Genomic DNA, 21,634 nt, shown 5'->3' on the forward strand with positions numbered 1-21,634 from the left:
CCTACCCTACCTTACAGCCACTACTACTTCTAACACTACAACTATTACTACTACCCTACCCTACCTTACAGCCACTACTACTTCTAACGCTACAACTATTACTACTACCCTACCCTACCTTACAGCCACTACTACTTCTAACACTACAACTATTACTACTACCCTACCCTACCTTACAGCCACTACTACTTCTAACGCTACAACTATTACTACTACCCTACCCTACCTTACAGCCACTACTACTTCTAACGCTACAACTATTACTACTACCCTACATTACAGCTACTACTACTTCTAACGCTACAACTATTACTACTACCCTACATTACAGCTACTACTACTTCTAACACTACAACTATTACTACTACCCTACCTTACAGCCACTACTACTTCTAACGCCTCAACTATTACTACTACCCTACCCTACCTTACAGCTACTACTACTTCTAACGCTACAACTATTACTACTACCCTACCTTACAGCTACTACTACTTTTAACGCCTCAACTATTACTACTACCCTACCTTACCTTACAGCTACTACTACTTCTAACGCTACAACTATTACTACTACCCTACCTTACAGCCACTACTACTTCTAACGCTCAACTATTACTACTACCCTACCCTACATAACAGCTACTACTAATTCTAACGCTACAACTATTACTATTACCCTACCTTACCTTACAGCTACTACTACTTCTAACGCTATAACTACTACTACTACTACTCCTACCTTACAGCTACTACTACTTAACGCTACAACTATTACTACTACCCTACCTTACAGCTACTACTACTTTAACGCTACAACTATTACTACTACCCTACATTACAGCTACTACTACTTAACGCTACAACTATTACTACTACCCTACCTTACAGCTACTACTACTTCTAATGCTACAACTATTACTACTACCCTACATTACAGCTACTACTACTTAACGCAACAACTATTACTACTACCCTACATTACCTTACAGCTACTACTACTTCTAACGCTATAACTATTACTACTACCCTACATTACCTTACAGCTACTACTACTTCTAATGCTATAACTATTACTACTACCCTACCTTACCTTACAGCTACTACTACTTAACGCTATAACTATTACTACTACCCTACATTACAGCTACTACTACTTCTAACGCTACAACTATTACTACTACCCTACATTACAGCTACTACTACTTCTAACACTACAACTATTACTACTACCCTACCTTACAGCCACTACTACTTAACGCTACCACTATTACTACTACCCTACCTTACAGCCACTACTACTTAACGCTACAACTATTACTACTACCCTACATTACAGCTACTACTACTTAACGCTACAACTATTACTACTACCCTACATTACAGCTACTACTACTTCTAACACTACAACTATTACTACTACCCTACCTTACAGCCACTACTACTTAACACTACAACTATTACTACTACCCTACTACCTACCTTACAGCCACTACTACTTCTAACGCTACAACTATTACTACTACCCTACCCTACCTTACAGCTACTACTACTTCTAACACTACAACTATTACTACTACCCTACCCTACCTTACAGCCACTACTACTTCTAACACTACAACTATTACTACTACCCTACCCTACCTTACAGCCACTACTACTTCTAACGCTACAACTATTACTACTACCCTACCCTACCTTACAGCCACTACTACTTAACACTACAACTATTACTACTACCCTACCCTACCTTACAGCCACTACTACTTCTAACGCTACAACTATTACTACTACCCTACCCTACCTTACAGCCACTACTACTTCTAACGCTACAACTATTACTACTACCCTACATTACAGCTACTACTACTTCTAACGCTACAACTATTACTACTACCCTACATTACAGCTACTACTACTTCTAACACTACAACTATTACTACTACCCTACCTTACAGCCAGCCACTACTTCTAACGCCTCAACTATTACTACTACCCTACCCTACCTTACAGCTACTACTACTTAACGCTATAACTATTACTACTACCCTACCTTACAGCTACTACTACTTCTAACGCCTCAACTATTACTACTACTCCTACCCTACCTTACAGCCACTACTACTTAACGCTACAACTATTACTACTACCCTACATTACAGCTACTACTACTTAACGCTCAACTATTACTACTACCCTACATTACAGCTACTACTACTTCTAACGCCTCAACTATTACTACTACCCTACCTTACAGCCACTACTACTTCTAACACTACAACTATTACTACTACCCTACCCTACCTTACAGCTACTACTACTTAACGCTACAACTATTACTACTACCCTACATTACAGCTACTACTACTTCTAACGCTCAACTATTACTACTACCCTACCCTACCTTACAGCTACTACTACTTCTAACGCCTCAACTATTACTACTACCCTACCTTACAGCCACTACTACTTCTAACGCTACAACTATTACTACTACCCTACCCTACCTTACAGCCACTACTACTTCTAACGCTACAACTATTACTACTACCCTACCCTACCTTACAGCCACTACTACTTAACACTACAACTATTACTACTACCCTACCCTACCTTACAGCCACTACTACTTCTAACGCTACAACTATTACTACTACCCTACCCTACCTTACAGCCACTACTACTTCTAACACTACAACTATTACTACTACCCTACATTACAGCTACTACTACTTCTAACGCTACAACTATTACTACTACCCTACATTACAGCTACTACTACTTCTAACACTACAACTATTACTACTACGCTACCTTACAGCCACTACTACTTCTAACGCCTCAACTATTACTACTACCCTACCCTACCTTACAGCTACTACTACTTAACGCTACAACTATTACTACTACCCTACCTTACCTTACAGCTACTACTACTTCTAACGCCTCAACTATTACTACTACCCTACCCTACCTTACAGCCACTACTACTTCTAACGCTCAACTATTACTACTACCCTACCTTACAGCCACTACTACTTCTAACGCCTCAACTATTACTACTACCCTACCTTACAGCTACTACTACTTAACGCTCAACTATTACTACTACCCTACCTTACAGCTACTACTACTTCTAACGCTCCACTATTACTACTACCCTACCTTACAGCTACTACTACTTCTAACGCTACAACTATTACTACTACCCTACATTACAGCTACTACTACTTCTAACACTACAACTATTACTACTACCCTACCTTACAGCCACTACTACTTCTAACGCCTCAACTATTGCTACTACCCTACCCTACCTTACAGCTACTACTACTTCTAACGCTATAACTATTACTACTACCTTACCTTACAGCTACTACTACTTAACGCCTCAACTATTACTACTACCCTACCCTACCTTACAGCCACTACTACTTAACGCTACAACTATTACTACTACCCTACATTACAGCTACTACTACTTCTAACGCTCAACTATTACTACTACCCTACATTACAGCTACTACTACTTCTAACGCCTCAACTATTACTAGTACCCTACCTTACAGCCACTACTACTTCTAACACTACAACTATTACTACTACCCTACCCTACCTTACAGCTACTACTACTTCTAACGCTACAACTATTACTACTACCCTACATTACAGCTACTACTACTTCTAACGCCTCAACTATTACTACTACCCTACCCTACCTTACAGCTACTACTACTTCTAACGCCTCAACTATTACTACTACCCTACCTTACAGCCACTACTACTTCTAACGCTACAACTATTACTACTACCCTACCCTACCTTACAGCCACTACTACTTCTAACGCTACAACTATTACTACTACCCTACCCTACCTTACAGCCACTACTACTTCTAACACTACAACTATTACTACTACCCTACCCTACCTTACAGCCACTACTACTTCTAACGCTACAACTATTACTACTACCCTACCCTACCTTACAGCCACTACTACTTCTAACACTACAACTATTACTACTACCCTACATTACAGCTACTACTACTTCTAACGCTACAACTATTACTACTACCCTACATTACAGCTACTACTACTTCTAACACTACAACTATTACTACTACGCTACCTTACAGCCACTACTACTTCTAACGCCTCAACTATTACTACTACCCTACCCTACCTTACAGCTACTACTACTTAACGCTACAACTATTACTACTACCCTACCTTACCTTACAGCTACTACTACTTCTAACGCTCAACTATTACTACTACCCTACCCTACCTTACAGCCACTACTACTTCTAACGCTCAACTATTACTACTACCCTACCTTACAGCCACTACTACTTAACGCTCAACTATTACTACTACCCTACCTTACAGCTACTACTACTTCTAACGCTCAACTATTACTACTACCCTACCTTACAGCTACTACTACTTCTAACGCTCCACTATTACTACTACCCTACCCTACCTTACAGCTACTACTACTTCTAACGCTACAACTATTACTACTACCCTACATTACAGCTACTACTACTTAACACTACAACTATTACTACTACCCTACCTTACAGCCACTACTACTTCTAACGCCTCAACTATTGCTACTACCCTACCCTACCTTACAGCTACTACTACTTCTAACGCTACAACTATTACTACTACCCTACATTACAGCTACTACTACTTCTAACGCCTCAACTATTACTACTACCCTACCCTACCTTACAGCCACTACTACTTCTAACGCTACAACTATTACTACTACCCTACATTACAGCTACTACTACTTCTAACGCCTCAACTATTACTACTACCCTACATTACAGCTACTACTACTTCTAACGCCTCAACTATTACTACTACCCTACCTTACAGCCACTACTACTTCTAACACTACAACTATTACTACTACCCTACCCTACCTTACAGCTACTACTACTTCTAACGCTACAACTATTACTACTACCCTACATTACAGCTACTACTACTTCTAACGCTCAACTATTACTACTACCCTACCCTACCTTACAGCTACTACTACTTCTAACGCTCAACTATTACTACTACCCTACCTTACAGCCACTACTACTTCTAACGCTACAACTATTACTACTACCCTACCCTACCTTACAGCCACTACTACTTAACGCTACAACTATTACTACTACCCTACCCTACCTTACAGCCACTACTACTTCTAACACTACAACTATTACTACTACCCTACCCTACCTTACAGCCACTACTACTTCTAACGCTACAACTATTACTACTACCCTACCCTACCTTACAGCCACTACTACTTAACACTACAACTATTACTACTACCCTACATTACAGCTACTACTACTTCTAACGCTACAACTATTACTACTACCCTACATTACAGCTACTACTACTTCTAACACTACAACTATTACTACTACCCTACCTTACAGCCACTACTACTTCTAACGCCTCAACTATTACTACTACCCTACCCTACCTTACAGCTACTACTACTTCTAACGCTACAACTATTACTACTACCCTACCTTACCTTACAGCTACTACTACTTCTAACGCTACAACTATTACTACTACCCTACCTTACCTTACAGCTACTACTACTTCTAACGCTCAACTATTACTACTACCCTACCCTACCTTACAGCCACTACTACTTCTAACGCTCAACTATTACTACTACCCTACCTTACAGCCACTACTACTTCTAACGCCTCAACTATTACTACTACCCTACCTTACAGCTACTACTACTTTAACGCTCAACTATTACTACTACCCTACCTTACAGCCACTACTACTTCTAACGCTCAACTATTACTACTACCCTACATTACAGCTACTACTACTTAACGCTACAACTATTACTACTACCCTACCTTACAGCTACTACTACTTCTAACGCTACAACTATTACTACTACCCTACCTTACAGCTACTACTACTTCTAACGCTACAACTATTACTACTCCCCTACCTTACCTTACAGCTACTACTACTTCTAACGCTACAACTATTACTACTACCCTACATTACAGCTACTACTACTTCTAACGCTACAACTATTACTACTACCCTACCTTACAGGTACTACTACTTCTAACGCTATAACTATTACTACTACCCTACCTTACAGCCACTACTACTTCTAACGCTACAACTATTACTACTACCCTACCCTACCTTACAGCTACTACTACTTCTAACGCTACAACTATTACTACTACCCTACCTTACAGCCACTACTACTTAACGCTACAACTATTACTACTACCCTACCTACAGCTACTACTACTAACGCTACAACTATTACTACTACCCTACCCTACCTACAGCTACTACTACTTCTAATGCTACAACTATTACTACTACCCTACATTACAGCTACTACTACTTCTAACGCTACAACTATTACTACTACCCTACCTTACAGCTACTACTACTTTTAACGCTCAACTATTACTACTACCCTACCTTACCTTACAGCTACTACTACTTCTAACGCTACAACTATTACTACTACCCTACCTTACAGCCACTACTACTTCTAACGCCTCAACTATTACTACTACCCTACCCTACATAACAGCTACTACTACTTCTAACGCTACAACTATTACTATTACCCTACCTTACCTTACAGCTACTACTACTTCTAACGCTATAACTATTACTACTACCCTACCTTACAGCTACTACTACTTCTAACGCTACAACTATTACTACTACCCTACCTTACAGCCACTACTACTTCTAACGCTACAACTATTACTACTACCCTACATTACAGCTACTACTACTTCTAACGCTACAACTATTACTACTACCCTACCTTACAGCTACTACTACTTCTAATGCTACAACTATTACTACTACCCTACATTACAGCTACTACTACTTCTAACGCAACAACTATTACTACTACCCTACATTACCTTACAGCTACTACTACTTAACGCTATAACTATTACTACTACCCTACATTACCTTACAGCTACTACTACTTCTAATGCTATAACTATTACTACTACCCTACCTTACCTTACAGCTACTACTACTTAACGCTATAACTATTACTACTACCCTACATTACAGCTACTACTACTTCTAACGCTACAACTATTACTACTACCCTACATTACAGCTACTACTACTTCTAACACTACAACTATTACTACTACCCTACCTTACAGCCACTACTACTTCTAACGCTACAACTATTACTACTACCCTACCTTACAGCCACTACTACTTTAACGCTACAACTATTACTACTACCCTACCCTACCTTACAGCCACTACTACTTCTAACGCTACAACTATTACTACTACCCTACATTACAGCTACTACTACTTCTAACGCTACAACTATTACTACTACCCTACATTACAGCTACTACTACTTCTAACACTACAACTATTACTACTACCCTACCTTACAGCCACTACTACTTCTAACACTACAACTATTACTACTACCCTACCTACCTTACAGCCACTACTACTTAACGCTACAACTATTACTACTACCCTACCCTACCTTACAGCTACTACTACTTCTAACACTACAACTATTACTACTACCCTACCCTACCTTACAGCCACTACTACTTAACACTACAACTATTACTACTACCCTACCCTACCTTACAGCCACTACTACTTAACGCTACAACTATTACTACTACCCTACCCTACCTTACAGCCACTACTACTTCTAACACTACAACTATTACTACTACCCTACCCTACCTTACAGCCACTACTACTTCTAACGCTACAACTATTACTACTACCCTACCCTACCTTACAGCCACTACTACTTAACGCTACAACTATTACTACTACCCTACATTACAGCTACTACTACTTAACGCTACAACTATTACTACTACCCTACATTACAGCTACTACTACTTAACACTACAACTATTACTACTACCCTACCTTACAGCCACTACTACTTCTAACGCCTCAACTATTACTACTACCCTACCCTACCTTACAGCTACTACTACTTAACGCTATAACTATTACTACTACCCTACCTTACAGCTACTACTACTTCTAACGCTCAACTATTACTACTACCCTACCCTACCTTACAGCCACTACTACTTCTAACGCTACAACTATTACTACTACCCTACATTACAGCTACTACTACTTCTAACGCTCAACTATTACTACTACCCTACATTACAGCTACTACTACTTCTAACGCTCAACTATTACTACTACCCTACCTTACAGCCACTACTACTTAACACTACAACTATTACTACTACCCTACCCTACCTTACAGCTACTACTACTTCTAACGCTACAACTATTACTACTACCCTACATTACAGCTACTACTACTTCTAACGCCTCAACTATTACTACTACCCTACCCTACCTTACAGCTACTACTACTTCTAACGCCTCAACTATTACTACTACCCTACCCTACCTTACAGCCACTACTACTTAACGCTACAACTATTACTACTACCCTACCCTACCTTACAGCCACTACTACTTAACGCTACAACTATTACTACTACCCTACCCTACCTTACAGCCACTACTACTTTAACACTACAACTATTACTACTACCCTACATTACAGCTACTACTACTTAACGCTACAACTATTACTACTACCCTACATTACAGCTACTACTACTTCTAACACTACAACTATTACTACTACCCTACCTTACAGCCACTACTACTTCTAACGCCTCAACTATTACTACTACCCTACCCTACCTTACAGCTACTACTACTTCTAACGCTACAACTATTACTACTACCCTACCTTACCTTACAGCTACTACTACTTCTAACGCCTCAACTATTACTACTACCCTACCCTACCTTACAGCCACTACTACTTCTAACGCCTCAACTATTACTACTACCCTACCTTACAGCCACTACTACTTCTAACGCCTCAACTATTACTACTACCCTACCTTACAGCTACTACTACTTCTAACGCTCAACTATTACTACTACCCTACCTTACAGCTACTACTACTTCTAACGCTCCACTATTACTACTACCCTACCTTACAGCTACTACTACTTCTAACGCTACAACTATTACTACTACCCTACATTACAGCTACTACTACTTCTAACGCTCAACTATTACTACTACCCTACCTTACAGCTACTACTACTTCTAACGCTCAACTATTACTACTACCCTACACCTTACAGCTACTACTACTTCTAACGCTCAACTATTACTACTACCCTACCTTACAGCCACTACTACTTTTAACGCTACAACTATTACTACTACCCTACCCTACCTTACAGCTACTACTACTTCTAACGCTACAACTATTACTACTACCCCTACCTTACAGCCACTACTACTTAACGCTACAACTATTACTACTACCCTACCTTACAGCTACTACTACTAACGCTACAACTATTACTACTACCCTACCCTACCTTACAGCTACTACTACTTCTAACGCTACAACTATTACTACTACCCTACATTACAGCTACTACTACTTAACGCTACAACTATTACTACTACCCTACCTTACAGCTACTACTACTTTTAACGCCTCAACTATTACTACTACCCTACCTTACCTTACAGCTACTACTACTTCTAACGCTACAACTATTACTACTACCCTACCTTACAGCTACTACTACTTCTAACGCCTCAACTATTACTACTACCCTACATTACAGCTACTACTAATTCTAACGCTACAACTATTACTACTACCCTACCCTACCTTACAGCTACTACTACTTCTAACGCTACAACTATTACTACTACCCTACCTTACAGCTACTACTACTTCTAACGCTACAACTATTACTACTACCCTACCTTACCTTACAGCTACTACTACTTCTAACGCCACAACTATTACTACTACCCTACATTACAGCTACTACTACTTCTAACGCTACAACTATTACTACTACCCTACCTTACAGCTACTACTACTTCTAATGCTACAACTATTACTACTACCCTACATTACAGCTACTACTACTTAACGCAACAACTATTACTACTACCCTACATTACCTTACAGCTACTACTACTTCTAACGCTATAACTATTACTACTACCCTACATTACCTTACAGCTACTACTACTTCTAATGCTATAACTATTACTACTACCCTACCTTACCTTACAGCTACTACTACTTCTAACGCTATAACTATTACTACTACCCTACATTACAGCTACTACTACTTCTAACGCTACAACTATTACTACTACCCTACATTACAGCTACTACTACTTCTAACACTACAACTATTACTACTACCCTACCTTACAGCCACTACTACTTCTAACGCTACCACTATTACTACTACCCTACCTTACAGCCACTACTACTTCTAACGCTACAACTATTACTACTACCCTACCCTACCTTACAGCCACTACTACTTCTAACGCTACAACTATTACTACTACCCTACATTACAGCTACTACTACTTCTAACGCTACAACTATTACTACTACCCTACATTACAGCTACTACTACTTCTAACACTACAACTATTACTACTACCCTACCTTACAGCCACTACTACTTCTAACACTACAACTATTACTACTACCCTACCCTACCTTACAGCCACTACTACTTCTAACGCTACAACTATTACTACTACCCTACCCTACCTTACAGCTACTACTACTTCTAACACTACAACTATTACTACTACCCTACCCTACCTTACAGCCACTACTACTTCTAACACTACAACTATTACTACTACCCTACCCTACCTTACAGCCACTACTACTTCTAACGCTACAACTATTACTACTACCCTACCCTACCTTACAGCCACTACTACTTCTAACACTACAACTATTACTACTACCCTACCTTACCTTACAGCTACTACTACTTCTAACGCTACAACTATTACTACTACCCTACCCTACCTTACAGCCACTACTACTTCTAACGCTACAACTATTACTACTACCCTACATTACAGCTACTACTACTTCTAACGCTACAACTATTACTACTACCCTACATTACAGCTACTACTACTTCTAACACTACAACTATTACTACTACCCTACCTTACAGCCACTACTACTTCTAACGCTACAACTATTACTACTACCCTACCCTACCTTACAGCTACTACTACTTCTAACGCTATAACTATTACTACTACCCTACATTACAGCTACTACTACTTCTAACGCCTCAACTATTACTACTACCCTACCCTACCTTACAGCTACTACTACTTCTAACGCCTCAACTATTACTACTACCCTACCTTACAGCCACTACTACTTCTAACGCTACAACTATTACTACTACCCTACCCTACCTACCTTACAGCCACTACTACTTCTAACGCTACAACTATTACTACTACCCTACCCTACCTTACAGCCACTACTACTTCTAACACTACAACTATTACTACTACCCTACCCTACCTTACAGCCACTACTACTTCTAACACTACAACTATTACTACTACCCTACCCTACCTTACAGCCACTACTACTTCTAACACTACAACTATTACTACTACCCTACATTACAGCTACTACTACTTCTAACGCTACAACTATTACTACTACCCTACATTACAGCTACTACTACTTCTAACACTACAACTATTACTACTACCCTACCTTACAGCCACTACTACTTCTAACGCCTCAACTATTACTACTACCCTACCCTACCTTACAGCTACTACTACTTCTAACGCTACAACTATTACTACTACCCTACCTTACCTTACAGCTACTACTACTTCTAATGCCTCAACTATTACTACTACCCTACCCTACCTTACAGCCACTACTACTTCTAACGCCTCAACTATTACTACTACCCTACCTTACAGCCACTACTACTTCTAACGCCTCAACTATTACTACTACCCTACCTTACAGCTACTACTACTTCTAACGCCTCAACTATTACTACTACCCTACCTTACAGCTACTACTACTTCTAACGCCTCAACTATTACTACTACCCTACCTTACAGCTACTACTACTTCTAACGCTACAACTATTACTACTACCCTACATTACAGCTACTACTACTTCTAACGCCTCAACTATTACTACTACCCTACCCTACCTTACAGCTACTACTACTTCTAACGCCTCAACTATTACTACTACCCTACCCTACCTTACAGCTACTACTACTTCTAACGCCTCAACTATTACTACTACCCTACCTTACAGCTACTACTACTTCTAACGCCTCAACTATTACTACTACCCTACCCTACCTTACAGCTACTACTACTTCTAACGCCTCAACTATTACTACTACCCTACCTTACAGCTACTACTACTTCTAACGCCTCAACTATTACTACTACCCTACATTACAGCTACTACTACTTCTAACGCCTCAACTATTACTACTACCCTACCTTACAGCTACTACTACTTCTAACGCCTCAACTATTACTACTACCCTACCTTACAGCTACTACTACTTCTAACGCCTCAACTATTACTACTACCCTACATTACAGCTACTACTACTTCTAACGCCTCAACTATTACTACTACCCTACCTTACAGCTACTACTACTTCTAACGCCTCAACTATTACTACTACCCTACCTTACAGCTACTACTACTTCTAACGCCTCAACTATTACTACTACCCTACATTACAGCTACTACTACTTCTAACACTACAACTATTACTACTACCCTACCTTACAGCCACTACTACTTCTAACACTACAACTATTACTACTACCCTACCCTACCTTACAGCTACTACTACTTCTAACGCCTCAACTATTACTACTACCCTACATTACAGCTACTACTACTTCTAACGCCTCAACTATTACTACTACCCTACCTTACAGCTACTACTACTTCTAACGCCTCAACTATTACTACTACCCTACCTTACAGCTACTACTACTTCTAACGCTACAACTATTACTACTACCCTACATTACAGCTACTACTACTTCTAACGCCTCAACTATTACTACTACCCTACCTTACAGCTACTACTACTTCTAACGCCTCAACTATTACTACTACCCTACCTTACAGCTACTACTACTTCTAACGCCTCAACTATTACTACTACCCTACATTACAGCTACTACTACTTCTAACGCTACAACTATTACTACTACCCTACCTTACAGCCACTACTACTTCTAACGCCTCAACTATTACTACTACCCTACATTACAGCTACTACTACTTCTAACGCTACAACTATTACTACTACCCTACCTTACAGCTACTACTACTTCTAACGCCTCAACTATTACTACTACCCTACATTACAGCTACTACTAATTCTAACGCTACAACTATTACTACTACCCTACCCTACCTTACAGCTACTACTACTTCTAACGCTACAACTATTACTACTACCCTACCTTACAGCCACTACTACTTCTAACACTACAACTATTACTACTACCCCAAAAAACATTGATTTCAAAGCTCAAAGACTACTTTAGAACAATTTACACAGTAAATCAATAAAAACACATTTACAGGAAAAACTGTGCTGATGCAAAGCTTGATAACAGAGCTACGGTAAAATCCCAGTTTTCTTTCAGTTACCAAACTTTGTATTGGCTACAGTTTTACATGTAATGCGTTTTTGTAAAACTTTCTGCATGAAAATGTTTGAAATCAATGGTTTTTGTTTGGTATGCATTTTAAAGGGAAAATGTGAGTCTCAGCTAGAGGTCGACCGATTAATCGGAATGGCCGATTAATTAGGTCCGATTTCAAGTTTTCATAACAATCGGATATCTGTATTTTTGGGCGCTGATTTCCAATTATAAAAAATATATATATATATATATATATATATTTATACCTTTTATTTAACTAGGCAAGTCAGTTAAGAACACATTCTTATTTTCAATGACTGCCTAGGAACTGTGGGTTAACTGCCTTGTTCAGGGGCAGAACGACAGGGGTCCAAATCTTGCAACCGCACAGTTAACTAGTCCAACGCTCTAACCATTGCACTCCACGAGTAGCCTGCCTGTTACGCGAATGCAGTAGAAGCCAAGGTAAATTGCTAGCTAGCATTAAACTTATCTTATAAAAAACAATCAATCATAATCACTAGTTATAACTACTAATCCAGTTTAGCAGGCAATATTAACCAGGTGAAATTGTGTCATTTCTCTTGCATTCATTGCACGCAGAGTCAGGGTATATGCAACAGTTGGGCTGCCTGGCTCATTACAAACTAATTTGCCAGAATTTTATGTAATTATGATATACATTGAAGGTTGTGCAATGTAACAAGAATATTTAGACTTAGGGATGCCACCCGTTAGATAAAATACCGAATGGTTCGGTATTTCACTGAAATAAACGTTTTGTTTTCGAAATGATAGTTTCCGGATTCGATCATATTAATGACCAAAGGTTCATATTTCTGTGTGTTATTAAGTTATAATTAAGTCTGATTTGATAGAGCAGTCTGACTGAGCAGCAGCAGGCCCGTAATCATTCATTCAAACAGCACTTTCGTGCGTTTTGCCAGCAGCTCTTCGCAAGCACAGCGCTGTTTATGACTTCAAGCCTATCAGCCTAATGGCTGGTGTAACCAATGTGAAATGGCTAGCTAGTTAGCTGGGTGTGCGCTAATACTGTTTCAAACGTCACTCACTTTTAGATTTGGAGTAGTTATTCCCCTTGCGCTGCAAGGGCCGCGGCTTTTGTGGAGCGATGAGTAACGCTGCTTCAAGTGTGGCTGTTGTCGATGTGTTCCTGGTTCGAGCACAGGTAGGGGCGAGGAGTGGGACGGAAGCTATACTGTTACACTGGCAATACTATAGTGCCTATAAGAACATCCAATAGTCAAAGGTATATGAAATACAAATGGTATAGAGAGAAATAGTCCTATAAATACTATATTAACTACAACCTAAAACCTCTTACCTTGGAATATTGAAGTCTTATGTTAAAAGGAACCACCAACTTTCATATGTTCTCATGTTCTGAGCAAGGAACTTAAACGTTAGCTATTTTACATGGCACATATTACTTTCTTCTCCAACACTGTGTTTTTACATTATTTAAACCAAATTTAACATGTTTCGTTATTTATTTGAGGGTAAATTGGTTTTATTGATGTTTTATATTCAGTTAAAATAAGTGTTAATTCAGTATTGTTGTAATTGTCATTATTACAAAAAAATGTTTTATTAAAAAGTGTCCGATTAATCGGTATTGGCTTTTTTGGTCCTCCAATTATCGGTATCGGCGTTGAAAAATCCTAATCGGGCGACCTCTAGTCTCAGCATAATTGCTTTTACCATGGAATTTCTTAACTACTACCACTAGTGAGTCTACAACTACCTCAACTATTACTACCCTACAGTACATTACAGATACTACTACTATTAAGACTACAACTACCTCAACTATTACTGTCCTACAGTACATTACAGCTACTACTACTATTAGGACTACAACTACCACAACTATTACTACCCTACAGTATATTAATTACAGCTACTACTACTATTAAGACTACAACTACCTCAACTATTACTACCCTACAGTACATTACAGCTACTACTACTATTAAGACTACAACTACCACAACTATTACTACCCTACAGTACATTACAGCTACTATTAAGACTACAACTACCACAACTATTACTACCCTACAGTACATTACAGCTACTACTACTATTAAGACTACAACTACCTCAACTATTACTACCCTACAGTACATTGCAGCTACTACTACTATTAAGACTACAACTACCACAACTATTACTACCCTACAGTACATTACAGCTACTACCACTATTAAGACTACAACTACCACAACTATTACTACCCTACAGTACATTACAGCTACTACCACTATTAAGACTACAACTACCTCAACTATTACTACCCTACAGTACATTACAGCTACTACTACTATTAAGACTACAACTACCACAACTATTACTACCCTACAGTACATTACAGCTACTACTACTATTAAGACTACAACTACCTCAACTATTACTACCCTACAGTACATTACAGCTACTAGTACTATTAAGACTACAACTACCACAACTATTACTACCCTACAGTACATTAATTACAGCTACTACTACTATTAAGACTACAACTACCACAACTATTACTACCCTACAGTGCATTAATTACAGCTACTACTACTATTAAGACTACAACTACCTCAACTATTACTACCCTACAGTACATTACAGCTACTACTACTATTAAGACTACAACTACCACGACTATTACTACCCTACAGTACATTACAGCTACTACCACTATTAAGACTACAACTACCTCAACTATTACTACCCTACAGTACATTACAGCTACTACTACTATTAAGACTACAACTACCACGACTATTACTACCCTACAGTACATTACAGCTACTACCACTATTAAGACTACAACTACCTCAACTATTACTACCCTACAGTACATTACAGCTACTAGTACTATTAAGACTACAACTACCACAACTATTAGTACCCTACAGTACATTACAGCTACTAGTACTATTAAGACTACAACTACCACAACTATTACTACCCTACAGTACATTAATTACAGCTACTACTACTATTAAGACTACAACTACCTCAACTATTACTACCCTACAGTACATTACAGCTACTACTACTATTAAGACTACAACAACTATTACTACCCTACAGTACATTACAGCTACTACTACTATTAAGACTACAACTACCACAACTATTACTACCCTACAGTACATTAATTACAGCTACTACTACTATTAAGACTACAACTACCTCAACTATTACTACCCTACAGTACATTACAGCTACTACTACTATTAAGACTACAACAACTATTACTACCCTACAGTACATTACAGCTACTACTACTATTAAGACTACAACTACCACAACTATTACTACCCTACAGTACATTACAGCTACTATTAAGACTACAACTACCACAACTATTACTACCCTACAGTACATTACAGCTACTACCACTATTAAGACTCCAACAACTATTACAACTACCCCCTCTACTACTTCGAGAATGACTACTATCCCCACCACCACTACTTCTGCTACTATAAATATTCCTATTAAATATTCCACTCCAACCTCCTTAGACTAAATGTGGCGTGACAGAGTCTAGACAGTTCTGCAATGGCTAACACCACTGGTAAGAGGCAGACCCTGGGGTCAAGGTGCAGTAGTGAACAACTGAGATAATATGTTAATTTAACATAGTCACAAGGTAGCAGATTATATCAAAGCGACTTACAGTAAACACATAGGGTTATATTCAGTATAATGTATTGCGGCTTATGCAGGACTCAAACCATGCTCTAGTCTAGTTGAACCAAGGACTAGATAGGTCTGAAGGCTGCTTTAGGAGAGGGCTGAGTGGGCTGTGAAACTGGTTCAGGGTGGGGTGTAAACCTGGGGGAATGCAGTGAGAGTGGGTGAGACCGATGTAGGACCGTGACATAACCTGGCTCAAATATCCAGACCTGCGTCACTGAGCAAGGTCACTGACAGCTTCCAGCACTGCAGCCAACAAGGCTCTGTACGGCTTGTAGGGATGGGGCAAAATCAACTACCACTCTTCGGTCATCAACGTTGGACTAAATTCTAATTGAAGTTAATTCTAATTGAAGTCAGTCAATTCAGGAAGTAAACTGAAATTCCAATTCAACAATTGAAAAGGGTATTTTATTTTTAGTGAATTCTCAATAAACCTAAAAGGAGAAACTACTCATTTGAAAATGTTATTTTTGTCTTTGTTTGTTTGTTTGTTTACTTCCTGAATTCACTGAGTTCAATTCAAATTTTCAACCCTGTCTGTCATGTCTGGCCATTGTCTAAGCTTGTAAAATCAAAGTTTAATGCTATGCTAAGGAAGGTTAAAAAATAACCACTCTTTCAGACATTCATATTCTCAAAACGCACAGACATAAACAATCCAAACAAGCGCATACATACATGGCCATACAAATATCTACGATTGGCTAGGAGAGCAAACAGTCAAACATACTGTACACAGCCATCCAAACAGACACCAACTAACCAAACAAACACACATACTCTTGCCAAACCAAGCCACAAGAATACCTTGTTGGTGTACGGGTGAGAGATATAGATTGAAAGAGTTGCCTTCGAATCTAGTGAAACACTGGCATACACAGTGGCTTGGGGGAAGTTAGGGGCATATAGGACAGCTATGGCCCCACTTACCTGAGGGCGTGGCCCTATCACAATGAATCAGACAGGGAGCAGAACAGATGGGATTACATACCCACCCTTTATCAGTGAGATGACAGTGACAGCTCAACGTCACAATAGATGATGTCATCAAAATGGGACTCCGTAGCTAATCACCCCCTATCTATAGAGTAGAATTATATAAACAATGATTTTGGTACTAATCCTTTCTATTTCAGTCAGCCTCCCCTCCTCCTCACCCCTCATCCTCCTCTCAGCAGGATATGGCATTTGATGACATTGAGTACCCAGCTCACACTGTTCCCTTCCACAATTCTCTACATTTCTCTTCCCCAGCTCCTCTTGGTGCTCCCATTGATGACGCCATCCCTTCCTGTCCCCAAACCCACCACCTCGGTCCTCCCGCCGCCCTCCCCGTTCACTCACCTTGGTGCGCCCGTTGATGACACAGTCCCCCAGCTGCCCGTTGGCAGCGCTGTGCATCACGGCCTCGTCGATGTGTGCCATCAGCGTGGCGATGCCCTCACACCCCGGCTCGTGCCCCTCCACCCAAGCGATCTGGTCTCCACGGATACTCCGCGAAGGGATGCTCCTCTGGCTAACCAGCTGACCGCCGCGGAACTTCCCGCTGCGATTCAGCCTCTCCACCTCACCCATCACCGACTCACCCAGCCGTGGCCCCAGGAAACTGTCCTTCACACAGATACCGTAGGAATTCATACAAGGCACGATGTACTTCTGGGCGATATGCTCCGCCGACCAGCCCTCCCCGGCCTGTAACCGTAGAGACGGGATGCTGTTGGACTCTACTGGGGACGTCTGGTCTGGAACGGACCCTGTGCTCAGCTGTGTCACCTTGTGTACATTGTGGTGCAGCTTGTTGCTGTGAGGGGCGGGCAAAGGGGGGTGAGGGGTGGCGCCGTGGTTGTGGTTGCTAAGGTTATTGTTGACGCTGTTGTCGCCATTAGCAGCGAGCGGAACCGCCTTGCCTGGTTTGGAGGGCTCTGCTTTGTGAACGTTGCTCTCCGCCACTAGTCTCCGTTTGCAGTCTGGGGTTATCGACTCTCCTGGTCCGTAGAACATCATACCTAGAGATCCTAGACCTGACCCCGCTGACAAGCCACATCCTTTGGGCATCTCCAGACCCATGTCCCGGTTCTCCCCGCCTCTCCACTTCCGATGGTGCGGTTTGACCTGCGGGTCACCATTGGCCCTCTTCACTAGAAGAGCACATTTCTCATGTTGTGCTCTGTCCCCATTCTCCAGGAGGCGTGCTCTGTTGCCGAGGGGTTGCGCAAGGCCATTCGATGTCTCCCCCACCCCCCTCACTTGCAGAGGACAACCGTTGGGAGTTTGCGCCAAAACCCCACTGTGGCTGCCCTCAATGGTTGCGGACGGAGACACGATCCCGCCGTTATAGAACGGCAGCCCAGCATTCGGCTGCTTCTTTAAAACCATGATTCCTGAAGAGCTTGCTTTGGAAGCCAGACCTGACAGTAACTCCGCAGCCGTGGCGCTCCCAACAGGCGCCATGCCCGGGCAGTATCTATTTAGTCCATTTAGTCCCATGTTGGTCTGGAAAGGGTGATGCTCGGCAGCTCCGAATATGTGTTCACCGTTTGTCACTCTCTCATGCGAGGCTGAAAAACTGCGATGTCCGTGGGAAGAGCTTGGATTTAAAAGGTCCGTGTGTTCCAAGCTCTCCATTTCATCTCGTCTAGTGCTGGATGTGCACGTAGCCCACGTCCTCGCCTCATTTTTTACCAGAGCCACTGTGCGAGAGGGTGTGTAGTACAACTGCCGAGTCTGCGAGAGAGGAGCGGTGCCGCAGCGTTGGAAAGTTTCATATTAAAAAGTCCGAATAGCTCCGAATATGCCTCAGTTTCTTTCATTCGTGGTTTTTCTTGAAATATTTTCACATTTGTCTTCTATTGAAATGTTTTCTGATATTCTGAAGCTTGAGATGATGTTTCTAAAACAAAATAATACAATAATTACTTGACTGTGATTACCGTTAGTCCACAATAAGTAGGCTAATCGTATCGCCCACAGGTTTGGGACGTAATAGCCCAGCTAAACACAAAGCAGCCTAATTCTCAAACCAGGCCTAGGCTATTCACACTCCCTAAATTAAGAAACCTGTAAGGGACCCGAAACTTGCTAGACACATTTAATTGTAGGCCTAATATCTTTTGTAACGTGGCAAACTTTAAATATGTCAAAATTGCTTTAAATATTCTTATATAATATTCAAATCATATATTAGATTCAGACATTGGTCTATCGTGGCTCGGGTAGTTAAATAGGAATTGATTTGTTACAGCAATTCAATTCGAAAATATCAACGCAAGGGTCGCTTACAAAAAGGGTTGTGTAAAGAGTCTTCATTTTTATGAAATATTTCAGGCAATAACACATTAAAACGTAATAATACGGATATCTGTAAGAATAATTCCCCACGGCACGAAGAAGGGGGTAAGCACACTGTGAGAGCAGCTACTCTGAAGAACACATGCCACTCCACCTTGTTATTCATTCGTATTACTTAGTGTTTAGCCGGTATTCATAGCCTATAACTTAGAAATATAGCCTACACGTGTTTGTATTCCTCCCAAGATACAAATAGCCTATATTGGATTATTTGAGTGAGTTTAGCTATGGCTTTGAAATCAATTCAATAAAGCGCAGAATACTAGTAACCCGGGCAAAATATAGCCCACTATCTGTCAGCTGGTTGTACACTTACCTATCTGGAACGCAGAGCTCCAGTAGCGCAGCCTACGTGACCGGCTGAGGGTACGTCTGTTATTTCCGGGATTGCCTTGCTGTCGTTCCAGGCGATTTTCATTTATGTTTAGCTAATTAATATCCAGATATGTCCACCACCCAGGGTGGAATTTGGAAACATATGCTTGTCCTTGGCAGAGAACTACCGCTTCTGCCTGCGGGAGTCAGAGTAGGTCCCCCTCAATCACCAAAAAGTACGCTCCATTTCTCCACCCGTGTCTCTCCGCTGGTAATTCCCCCAGCATCTCTCTCTACCCCCCTCCTCCTCCTCCTCTCTCTCTGCTCTCGCTCGCCCTCTCCTGTCCATGAACGAGCCTGTCAGTTACACGTGCACATGGACACGTCATTCAGAACAGTTCAGATCAGAGCCGGTTGTGTGCACAGTTGTTGACATTCTTTGCAAGTTAGCGAGTTATCAGCTCCGTTCTAGATAAGTATAGGTCAGCAATGGGGTAGCCTACATCTATTACCATAATTGTCTGTATGGTAATATATATATTTTTTTTGTAAAGTGGATTCTTGCATCATACAACAGAGCAATTTACAGTAATCTATTCAGCCCAATGTGTTACAGACTAA

General features: G+C 40.5%; 1 protein-coding gene across 1 annotated transcript in view; it reads right to left on the bottom strand.

The window, feature by feature from the left end:
* LOC112265089 overlaps positions 1-21,299 on the bottom strand; it is a 47,724-nt gene extending 26,425 nt beyond the window's left edge. Inside the window, exons 1-2 of the mRNA XM_024442129.1 lie at positions 21,015-21,299; positions 18,695-20,240 (exon numbers count right to left, since the gene is read on the bottom strand). Coding sequence (XP_024297897.1) covers positions 18,695-19,975 — 1,281 coding nt within the window. The 5' untranslated portion in view covers positions 19,976-20,240; positions 21,015-21,299. The remainder of the gene's footprint in view (positions 1-18,694; positions 20,241-21,014) is intronic.
* Between the last annotated feature and the right edge of the window lie 335 nt (positions 21,300-21,634).

This window comes from Oncorhynchus tshawytscha, linkage group LG13 (assembly GCF_018296145.1).
Source record: "Oncorhynchus tshawytscha isolate Ot180627B linkage group LG13, Otsh_v2.0, whole genome shotgun sequence".
NCBI lineage: Eukaryota > Metazoa > Chordata > Actinopteri > Salmoniformes > Salmonidae > Oncorhynchus > Oncorhynchus tshawytscha.